Consider the following 12,094-nt stretch of genomic DNA (forward strand, 5'->3'; position numbering starts at 1 on the left):
CTATAACGAATGAGTTTTTTTGTTTTTGCTTATGATTACACGTTTCACAGAATGTAATTCAGTTTGCTTTCTTCCTAGATCTCGTCAGTTTCAAATTCTACTATATACGTTGTAGAAAGGGAAAAGATATTATGGACATTAACCGGAGAGATCACGTTACCCCATATCTTTTAGCATTTCCTCTTAAAAGAAGCTAATGGACAAAGATTGCTTGTTTTATGATTGGTATATATGTATATAATATATAATATGCATATGTACATATGTTATATATACATATGTATATGTATAAATGGGTAAATTATATATATATAAGGATATATATATATATATATATATGTATGTATACATCCATATATATATACAGTGTATATTTGTGCGTGTGTATGTATATATATATATATATATATATATATATATATATATATATATATATATATATATATATATATATATATATATATATATATATATATATATATATATATATAGTATAATCGACGATAGTGACATGGTTAATCAGAACAGTTACCGTTTTCCTGAGAGTCGAATTGCTTAAGATACACGCTAGTGCTGAAATAATATACTTCTCTGTTTACATCTTTCTCCTTCTCCGCTTCCTGGTTATATACAGTTCATTCTCACATAACTGTGCACACTAATCTAACTCCACTTTTTTTCCTTTTTCTTCATTATAAAAAAAGAGAAAAAAACGAGGCACATTTTCATCCCTAAAAAATGTTTAAGACAAATTGGTCTTATATGCATTTTCTTTCTCTTTCAACACTCATAACTCCTTTCATTGTGTACAAACTATCCGTCTCAACACCATTGTTATTGTATGGGCAGTCATCCTTAACCTGTGGATTTGCCCAAAGTAGAATAGCATCAAGTCATCGTTTAAATATTTGGCACCTTAGATTTTTTATTTTTAAACCTTTTGAGGGGCTCTGAATACCTTCCCTGCTTCTATTTTGTGGCATACCTTTTTTTCTCATCCATTGTATTTACTCCCAAATGCCTATACAAAGAAACCACTTGTATTTTTTACTTTCCATATTTTCATTGTTTCATTGATCTGCTCTTATCCTCGCAAATTTAACTTTGGGAACATTACCTTCTAACTTTCGCTTTGAACAGACTTTTAAAAAAATTTCACGTTTTTTTTTACATTGTCACCGTTCAGCCATGTATCATCTGCAAACACCTGCCAGCTTATTCTTACGTACTACTGATGTTAGGAACATTTTTATTGTTTCTTGCCCTTCGAACATAGAATTTGAATTACATTGGGTACATTCTCTTTAAGATCCAGTGATCACTATATTCCGTTAGTGTTTAAATTGTATGGCTGTCGATAAGAGGGCGGGGCCTTGTGATCCTTTTGTGAAAACCCTTTTACAGAAATTGATTTGTTACTTTTTTCAATAGGTACGCTAACTTTTTGAATAATTCATTTTTGTGCAGTAAGAATGTAAAAGCCAGTTTTTTCAAAGAAAAGCAGATACTGAGACACGTAATGGAGATACCGTATTTGATTGGTTGCAGTCTGAACAGTAGCACCTCCTTGCCAATTTCATTAACTTTCATTGAACTTCTTGCGAGAAATGTGTCACTCCCCGTGCATGACTTTCTCAGCAATATGAGAACCGGAAGAATTTGACCTCTGATTTATGTTTCCAGTTTCTCATCACAAGAACTGACACCACTTTCTCTTCTCTCCCTTCAAAGGCGTTTTTATTTTCGTTGCTTCAACCTCGTTGTGTCGCCTTTCCTATTTACTGTGGTGGCCTTTGAAGTTCCCTCCTACTGGGTGCGAGGTAACATCCTTTTCCCCCCTTGGAAGGTCCTCCTAAAGGTCTTCAGTGTCTCATTACTTAGGAGAGTCCCTTCTCTGCTCAACGTCTTGTCATCTGTTGTCCCTCTTTTCGACAATAATTTCTTATCTCTCGCTTTCCTTTGGATTGTAATCGTACATGTAGTTGGAAATGTCGTTTCTTCTTGCTTCTATATTATGTTTTATGTGCCATAGAAGAATATTTAGAGAAAGGTATGATGTCCAGTAGTTGCGCAGCTGAGATTTATGTATGAATATATATATATTTTTTAATAATGTCAAGCTTCTTCTTCTTCTTCTTCTTTTTTTTTTTTTTTTTTTTTTTTTGAGATCGTAAATGTTTTCATATGGTTATCTGAATAATTCCCGTTAGTATACACGTGGGAGCGGACTACATTGGACAGACCTTGTTTACCATTTCGTGGATTTTCGGAGTATTTAAACAAAATTTTAAGGACTGCAGTATTAGTAATAACAGCGGACAGATGATTTTAAAAAAGGAGAGAGAGAGAGAGAGAGAGAGAGAGAGAGAGAGAGAGAGATATCAGGTGTATAATTTGTGAGCATTGAATTTGAAGAATATAATTTCTGATGATGTTTTCGGGTACCACTCTGGGTTTGTTTGAGAATAATCCCAGCTCTTTCCTACGCTCATCTTTCTCCTCCATAAGCTTTAGGTGATGTAAAGGCGTTAAATTGCATACTACAATGGGTTCCCTTAAACTTTGTAGTATTACTCTACAATCCATTTGTAAATACTAAACTTTGTAGCATTACTCTGTATCGCATTGTTTAACTTGGGGATTAGAATGTCGGCAGCCTTTACTCCACGGAGACATAAATGGGGAGATTTGTGGACAGAAGGCTCTCTGGAACCTTGAACTCCCGTCATCGTTATGGGAGGCCAGAAGTGAATGGAACACGTAACTCTCCAGTTAGCATAGCACGCCAGTATCATCCTGGCCCATTCATCTCTCGCGACGCGTGCCGAGTGTGGAGAGATCCTCTTGTGTCAGGGTTTGTAGGCTTGTCTTCGCCACTAAACAGATGGACTGGGCGGATAGTCCTCTCTGCCTTTTCTAGTAGATAGACATGACTCGACCTAGTGATGTATTGATATGATGAAAACGTCAACTTAAACAGATACGGTATCCCTCTGTACTTTGGCGTTCGTAGATAAATGTAGGTCTTCATACCATTAAGAGACATTTTCAGTCTATCAGAGCGGGAAACCGTCGTTAACTCTTGCGATTTTCCTAGTTTTTCTTATATTTGTAACTTGATCTTGCAGACCTCTGGTTTGTATTGGGTTATTCTTGAATGTGTTAATGGAAATTTTTTCGCAAAGTACAACAGAAGGTACAATTCTTTATAGCGGCTTGATGGTTAGATGCTGCGTTTTAATAAACTTCTTGTTAAACTAGAACGGTTTTGATAGTCTTAGTTTAAAACGTAGTGAGAGTGAACAACTCTTAGTTCCTGTTGCATATTCTTCCAGTTCAGTAAACAAATAGAAGCCAATCCTTCGCTTGTGCCTCTTTTTGTCACTACGTGATGTTTGGCTTTTTCAGCCTTAGTAGCTGGTGTGTCTTGAGCATTGGAGCAGAAGTGTGTGAGGCTCCATGGAGGTGCAACTGCGGTCTGAGCACCATAATTGGTATCATATATGAAGTTCAGGATTAGGGACCCTTTTTGGCAGATTGGCCGTCATATTCCATATCCGTTGATATGAAGAATGTATAGGCTAGTGTGACCATAAGTAATAGTTTTCATGTTTCTTTCACATCGGTCAGTATCATTTTCGACTGTAATTACAGATGTAATGTGGGACGCATCGAATAACACAACACCACCTTAAAGATTATAGTATAAAAATGTTATCGTAATAACATTGTATGCTGGAAGTAAACCCTCTTTTAAACATGTTTTATTAAAAGAGATTGCTGCCTCAGCTGCATTAATTTTATACAGGTTCTTCTCTATTTTTCTAATTATTGCTTTCTCATTGTTTAAGCAACAATGAGAAAGCAATAATTAGGAAAATAGAGAAGAACCTGTATAAAATTAATGCAGCTGAGGCAGCAATCACTTTTAATAAAACATAATAACATTGGTTGGAAACAACATGCACATGATATATGTTAATACTCGCCTAATATTTGAAGAATTTCTTATCGGGTGATAAGAATGTATGAGATTGGACCTCGTTACAAAGCTTTCATATGGAAAAATGCAGTCAAAATATTTGAAACATTATATCACCATGTAGTCTTGGTTATATCGTGTATATATATATATATATATATATATATATATATATAATATATATATATATATATATATGTATGTGCATATCTGCATGTATATAGTATGTATATATATGTATATATATATCACATACATACATGCATACACAAGATATAACCATAACTACACGGAGATGGAATGTTCCCAAGTATTATCAATATATAAGTTCTTCCTTTGTACTTCCATATATTGTGTGTATCCAAATGGCTTCAGATTAATATCGCAATATGCACTAGTGGGTAATGTTAAAAATAGTTGCGAGTAATATTTGAAGACACCATTTTCACAAAGAAGCATTGAGATATACCCTAACCTTCTTTTTATATTCGGCCTCGGCATTTAAGTTTTATGTAACCTTCACTTCATTTACATTGCGCCGTTTTCATTCATATTTGTTCCACTATATCTTTCATCCTTTATTTAATCGTTACTCCAGCTGAAAAAATCGGTCTCCAAATATCCCCAGGGGTCTTGATAGGTTTGCCGTATCTGACTCAATACTTATAGGGTTTTATTTGTGTGTGTGTGTGTGTGTGTGTGTGTGTGTTCTCTTGACTTTTGTGGGCCAGATTTTGTAGGGGTGGGGTGGGGGGGATGTGTGTTTGCGGTATCTGACTCACTACTTACAGGGTTTTATAAACGTAACTATTTTTTGTGTGTGTTCTCTTGACCTTTGTGGGCCAGAATTTGTAAGGGGGGGGGGGGGGTGTTGTTAAAGTAAAATCCCGTATACAATCGTGCTTTTGAATAAGGCAACATCTTTCATGGAAATACTGCAGTTGACCTGAATTTCATTGTAGTTTATTTCCAGGTTATTCGTTCCAGTTTATCGTGACATAGTCTTAAATTTCCCGTAGCTTAGCGTCACAGGGTTATATTTTATCTAATAAATTTTCTAAATAACAGACCATTTCTAAGCGTGGCATATGAAATTGTTTCGGCAAAAGCCAACGACGAAAACATGAGACAAAAGTGAATCAGGAATATAAACAGTTGCTAGAGTTTTGGTACTCTGTTATGCGAAGTCATTAGTTGAAAAATCTAACTTGTTTTTCTTCATTGGCCTCTCTTCCCCGGCACTCGTCCTTCTGAAGAGGAACGGCGAAAGAGAGGAATATTGAAAACAGCTGGAAAAAAAGAGGGGAGAGAAAGCTATCGAAGAGTTCTCATTAGCAGTGTCAATATTTGGCTCGGCACCTGACGCCCTGCCTTTCTTCCGGTCCAATACAAATGGATTTAAAATACCGCTGGAACTGCATAACCTTTCACTAATTAAGAAAGAAAGATGCCCTGTTTGATTGTAATGAACTGTGAACTTCATTAATGTTTTCATGTTTTGTAAAGTGAGAAAATTGTTATGTTGCATCATCTTTGTTATTCACATTACAGTATTTATTTTGCCCGTAGGAATGTCCAGGTTTATCTTCAGTGTGTCAGCAGTAATGTCATTTTCCTTTTCCACGTTTAGATTAGTGTGGTAATGACATAAGTTCCTAATGACGCATTGCAATCCAAAATTATGTCTAGAAAACCTCCCAATTCCTTGCAGATCGCCCTCCACCCACAAAATGTCGCCCTGGGTCAAACGCGTCTTCATTCACATCATGCCCAGACTGCTTCTCATGAGACGGCCACAGTACGACCCAAGGGAAAGATACATCAGGTCTCCTTCTGAACAAGAGTACTTCGATGGACTCGGCGACGGAGATGTATGGTGAGTGGAAGGTTCAGCATTCTCTGCATGTGAACAATATTTTATTTACTATGGGGACTAGCAAATAAAAGAGTAAATGCTTACTTAGTGATAAACATCGAAGTTGCTTTCCTTGTTGCACTTTATTTTAATATTATTTAGTGTTTGTGAGTTCACATCCGTATGATTATAAAGTGTGAGTTCCACATTTTTATGATTATAAAGTGTGAGTTCACATTTTTTTTATTATTAACATTATCTCTATTCATCTCAAGTGTTTTTAGTAATTAGTGTAATCTTAGAAATCCTACGGTTTACGTTTGCTACAAGACGTTCTTTGAATATTTATTTCAATTCAATTGACGTTTTATAAACATGTTGTTTCATTACATTAAGACATGATCCATTAACGGAGCCGTGGGTTTGATGAAGCGATGAGGAAGCGTTGATCGGTGACGTTTGCTTAAAACATTTCCTGACCACTCCACTGCATCTTTGATCACAGGCAACATTTCCGAGAGATGCAATGCTCCAAGGCTCATAATGTGGAAATCCTACCAAACGAGATGTGACGAAAAGCTGTGCATATGCGATGATTATCGGCGTGTTTGCATAAACAGAGTATATGTCCACGGGGAAAGTGAAACAACTGATTGTAAGGTCTACTAAGCCTTGAATTGGAATTTTTTAGATTTAAGGAGAAAGAACTTACATTCCAATGTTTTACTTTCCTTGAAGCCAAATACTCCGTTTAAATTTTTTTCGCGTCCTTATTTCCTGAAAAGAAGTTCTGCAGGTATGCTAGTGTCGTCAAACGTTCCTTGCCTACCGCCCACCAGTCCACCCAGCGTTGAATCCTTACCAGCTTATTTAGGGACTGGAATTGGAATATAAAATTTAAGCCAAAGGCGAAGTGCTGGGACCTATGAGAGCATTCGGTATTGAAAGAGAAATTGAGAGTAATGGGAGTTTGAAAGGTGTAACAGGAGCAAAACCCCGCAGTTGCTGTATGAACAATTGATAGGAGAGGGTTGAGAGCAAAACGGAAGAAAGAGATTATGGACGGAGGTACAGTAAAAGGAATGAAAAGGTTTGCAGCTACGGGTCGACGGGACGCTGTAAAGAACTTGAGTTAATGCCTACAGTGCACTGCGTGAACACCCCCTCCCCCCGTACAGTGAGCTTATATTAAGGTGTTAGAAAAATGACATTTGCCTTGCAACCTCAACCCATGAGACTTACAGAGAAACCCGAAGACTATATTCTCCTGCTACCAACCCCGCTAAAGGGGATAAATGTGTGTCTATGTATGTATGTATGTATGTGTGTATGTTTGTAACTTTGCATTTATTGGTGTATTCCAACAGGACTCTTCTAGTGATACAGTTTTTCGTAACACTAATAAGAGAAGTATTCAGGGTCCAGTTATGAAAGTGAAATTACAATTGATAATGCCCAGTTCCCCGATAATGATCCCGAACAATGTATTCGGGAAATGTTCGTTGATGTGTTATTAATACTCTACTCGTGAATACAAAAACTTATACTACATGCCTCTTTTGCCTAGGTACATCGATTATATTGCTGTTGTGTTCATGATTTTCTCTACAGCTCAATAGCTGTTGCGTTCATGATTTTCTCTACAGCTCAATAAGCAATTACTAGAACATCTTAAAACATAAGCAGTAAGATTTAGCAGTCAGGAAACTAAGGTAAAATAGCATTTTATTTGCTTTCTGAAAATAGTCGACTCGTGTTCATATGACTAAAATTTAATTACCATAGGCCTGAATACATGTAATTTTGATCTAGCTCAGGACAACACGTGTCCTGTTGCAAGATAGGTTAACGATACAAGGCATAGAAATGCTGATTTTTGTGGGGTAATATGTGCAAGTTACAATTGACAAATTATGCATCTTTTAATCCCTGAACAACAGAGCTTATTTGTTTAGGATAGAGGAAGGGAATATTTATTTAAGGTAAGTAGATTAATTCGGGATCACTCCTTAGAAACCAGCACATTTATTACTTTTACCGTTATTCGCCCCTGGGATTTGTTGTATAATAGATAGATAGATAGAGAGAGAGAGAGAGAGAGAGAGAGAGAGAGAGAGAGAGTTGAAGGGGCTTGTCCTTTAATTGGAGTGAAAGTAGATTCAGCGCCAAATACGGCCGCAACAGAAATACATCTGGACTGGAAAACTAGAACTGAAGGAGATTGTTCTTATCGCAAAAAAATTATTTGGCTCAAGCCGTTGGCTTTTTCTTTCCATTTTCAACCAATTCTCGATGGTTTTATTGATCTTACACAGAATTTAAGTTATCTGATATATTACTTTGGGACGGTTAGAAATTACCAGTTTGTAAATTCCTTTCCCGCTCATGTAGTACTGCAAGACCTTAAAATCCAATTTTTTTTATAATCATTTCGAGTATATTCCCTGATCTTCGTCAGGATCAAACTTTTTCATCTGTACATGTGTGTGTATGAGTGTAGGTAGATACACACACACACATACACACACACACATTAAGCCACAAATGTCGTTTAATCTCCAATTCGTTTTACTTAGTAAATATCACCGAAGGGGAATCACAACTGATAAATGACTCGGTAACGGGGTGACTCAAACGTTCGAGTCTCCTCGTTACCGACTTATTTTTCAATTATAATTCCCTTTCGGTGATATTCCTGAAGTAGAAGGAATTGGAGATTAAACGATATTTGTACCATAACATTTATGTATATAAAATGTCACGTAGATTTACTATAGTCAAATTAATTATGAAAATTCTTATGATTTAAGTTACAAAAAAAAATTTGATTTTAAGGTCTTGCAGTACTACATGAGCGAGCAAAGAATTTACAATCTTGTAATTTCTAACCGTCCCGAAGTAATATATAAGGTAACTTAAATTCTGTGAAAGATCAATAAAACCATCGAGAATTGGTTAAAAATGGAAAGGAAAGGCCAACGGGCTTAAACCAAATTATTTTTTTGCGATAAGGACAATCTCCTTCAGTTCCAGTTTTCCAGTCCATTACAATCATTTTTGCCCTGAAGTATTTCTCTTGTGGCCGCATTTGGCGCTGAATCTACTTTCACTCCAATTAAAGGACAAGCCCCTTTAACTCTCTCTCTCTCTATCTCTCCCTCTCTCTCTCTCTCTCTCTCTCATAGCAGCTCTGTATTATAAAACAAATCCCAGGGGCGAATACCGGTAAAAATAATAAATGTGCTGGTTTCTAAGGCTTCCGTATCAATCTATTACACTTACCTAATTAAATATTCCATTCCGCCTTCCTTTTATATACATATATATAATATAATTATATATTATATATATATATATGATAGATTATAATATATATAAGACTATATATTTATATGATATATATAGTATATTATATATATATCTCTCTATATATATATATATATATTATATAATATATATCTATATATGATATAATATAAAAATAATAATTACTTTGGAACGGTTAGAATTACAAGATTGTAAAAAATTCCTTGCTAGCTCATGTAGTACTGCAATAAAGAATTTCATAATTAATTTGACTATAGTACATCTACGTGACATTTTATATACACAAATTTTAAGCTACAAATGTTTAATCTCCAACTCGTTCTACTTCAGAAATACCACCGAGGGGGAATTATAACTGAAAAATAATTCGGTGACGGGGAGACTCAAACCTTTTAGTCACCCCGTTACCGAATCATTTATCATCAGTTATAATTCCCCTTCGGTGATATTCCCTAAGTACTAGAACGAATTGGAGATTAATCGACATTTGTAGCTTAATGTAATGCGTTATATATTAATAATATATATATTATATATATATATTTATTAATTATATATAATAATCTATAATAATATATGTATATATATATATATATATACAATATATACACACACACACACACATATATATATATATATATATATATATATATATATATATATATATATATATATATATATATATATATATATATATATATATGTGTGTGTGTGTGTGTGTGTGTGTGTGTGTATCTACCGACATACATACACATACATGTACAGATGAAAAGAGTTTGACCCGGACGAGGATCAGGGAATATATTCGGAGTAATTATTAACCCATATAATTTCCTTACGTTTAATTTGCATCCAGTTTCTTCATATTCTCATATTAACAATTGTACATAATTATAAAACACATGATTTCGCGATAGGTTTATCACGATCAGACGTCTCTGTTATTAGAATATTTCTAGGATAAAATATGAAGACAAATGGAACTGCGAGCCCAAAACTTTTGTGTTTTCGTCGTTTTAATTGAAGGTGCTGCTGCCTGCCGTATATTTTCATTAGTCTCGACCTCTGGCTTTTCACGAATACTTGCAGCCCAAGCAATTGCGACGTAGCATTCAGTACCTTTCATGTGATAGTTTCATCCGCCACAACTGATGTTCAGTTGTACTTGAGCGTTTTGCTTTGGTCTTCATGAGAGAGGATATTCATGTCGACGTTGATGCCACAAGTTTTTATGCACCCGAGATCTGGGTCACCCTATCTCGTATGTGGTTGACGGAAAACGAGGGAAAAAATTGTTCATCGCTCAGAAACATTGAAGCATTTTCGTTTGGTAATTTTTAGTTTTCTCTGAAAGAAAATTATTGACATGGCTATATGCCTGTCCGTCTGCACATTTTCTGTCCGCCCTCAGATCTTCAGAACTATTGAGGCTAGAGGGCTGCAAATAGGTATGTTGATCATCCACCCTCTAGTCATCAACTAAAACAAATTGCACCTACTTTAGCCTCAGTAGTTATGATTTTATGTAAGGCTAAAAGGTTAAAGTTATCCGTGTTCGTGCGACTGGTACAGGTATAGGTGCCAACAACATGGCCACCACCGGGCCATCGCTTAGAATTTCATTCAGCATTAGACGCTGTACAGAAAACTCGATTGCGCCGAAGAAACTTAGCCTCATTTTTATACTTGCTATTTCTTTAAATATCAACATATTCTACGTTTTCCTGGGTTAAGAATAACCATATTCCTTGGAAATTTTACTAAGGTTTTATAATTTAAAAAGTATATGTATAATACACGTAAACAGATGGAGTGATGGTGGATACATTTTAAGTTGGTCATAAAGTAATCCACTATAAAAGCCTTTGTCGGATTTAGTTACGCCAAAAACAGACTTGTTAGTTTCAGTTAGAATGCAAGTTTATAATTATTATTTGTTAGGTTTAGAATCTTTTTAACATCTATGTTTTCCAGAGGTTATATGTAATTTGTCTTGACAGTTTTTCCAGGCAGTTGGTCAGAATGACGTAAGCAAATAATAGTCAAATTTTCTATCCTTGAATAAAGAAAACGGATGTATTTTGCAAAGAAGGAGAAAACGAAGTTATTAAAATTACAAGAGTATAGTCATCTGACCCTTCACCTCACTAATGTAATTACTGTGTGACCTTATTGTAGCAATGAGATTTAATGAGGTTGGGACGGCAATAGAATTTCGTTCATTATAAATTGGCCACTCATCCGTAAACGTTTAAAGTTCACCATTGATAATTAATTAATATAACGAGAATGCGATTGCGTCGTTGTAATGAAAGTATGTTATATATATATATATATATATATATATATATATATATATATATATATATATATATATATATATATATATATAATCTTTTTTTCTTTTTGTGAAGGTACCTCGTTTTGATTTCACAAGTTTTACTAAATGTACAGTATTACATTGGCAAGAATAAATTCAGCAGTTCGTTTTTCTTTAGTTGCGGTATATACTATAAATATAATAAAATTTATTTATGTCAAATATTTGGTTCTTAAACAGTCTTATACGATATGTAGATATATATTTTTATACCAGTGGTAATGTGCACCAAAGTGTTAGCCTTTTACTGTTTCATTTTCTCTTAAGTTCTGTATTCTCACTTAGGTATATTCTACTAAACTTTTGATGTTCTTAGAAAAAAGGTGTCGTTCTTTAACAATATCAGAACGAACTCGGCTCTTGAGGTTTTATGCAATATTGTCTCCGTAAATATTATTGCAAAGTCCGTTCCCCTTCACCCCGAGCGTGTTTATCCCAGAGGAGTTATTATACGGAGACTGAATGACGATGGATGATACTAAGATGGAGTAAATATTTAAATTGCCAGCGGGTTTGCATATCAAGGATAGGCAAATGTTTATAGTAAAGA

General features: G+C 34.9%; 1 protein-coding gene across 7 annotated transcripts in view; it reads left to right on the plus strand.

Annotated features, from left to right (window-relative positions):
* LOC135201370 (acetylcholine receptor subunit beta-like 2) overlaps positions 1-12,094 on the plus strand; it is a 658,252-nt gene that overhangs the window by 612,453 nt on the left and 33,705 nt on the right. For all 7 annotated transcript variants that reach the window (XR_010311516.1, XR_010311517.1, XR_010311518.1 and 4 more), the window contains exon 9: positions 5,694-5,858. Coding sequence is in view for 4 of the 7 variants with exons in the window: in XM_064230214.1 (XP_064086284.1) it covers positions 5,694-5,858 (165 nt within the window). In the remaining 3 variants the exon portion in view is untranslated. The remainder of the gene's footprint in view (positions 1-5,693; positions 5,859-12,094) is intronic.

Source organism: Macrobrachium nipponense, chromosome 28, assembly GCF_015104395.2.
Source record: "Macrobrachium nipponense isolate FS-2020 chromosome 28, ASM1510439v2, whole genome shotgun sequence".
Taxonomy (NCBI): Eukaryota; Metazoa; Arthropoda; class Malacostraca; order Decapoda; family Palaemonidae; genus Macrobrachium; species Macrobrachium nipponense.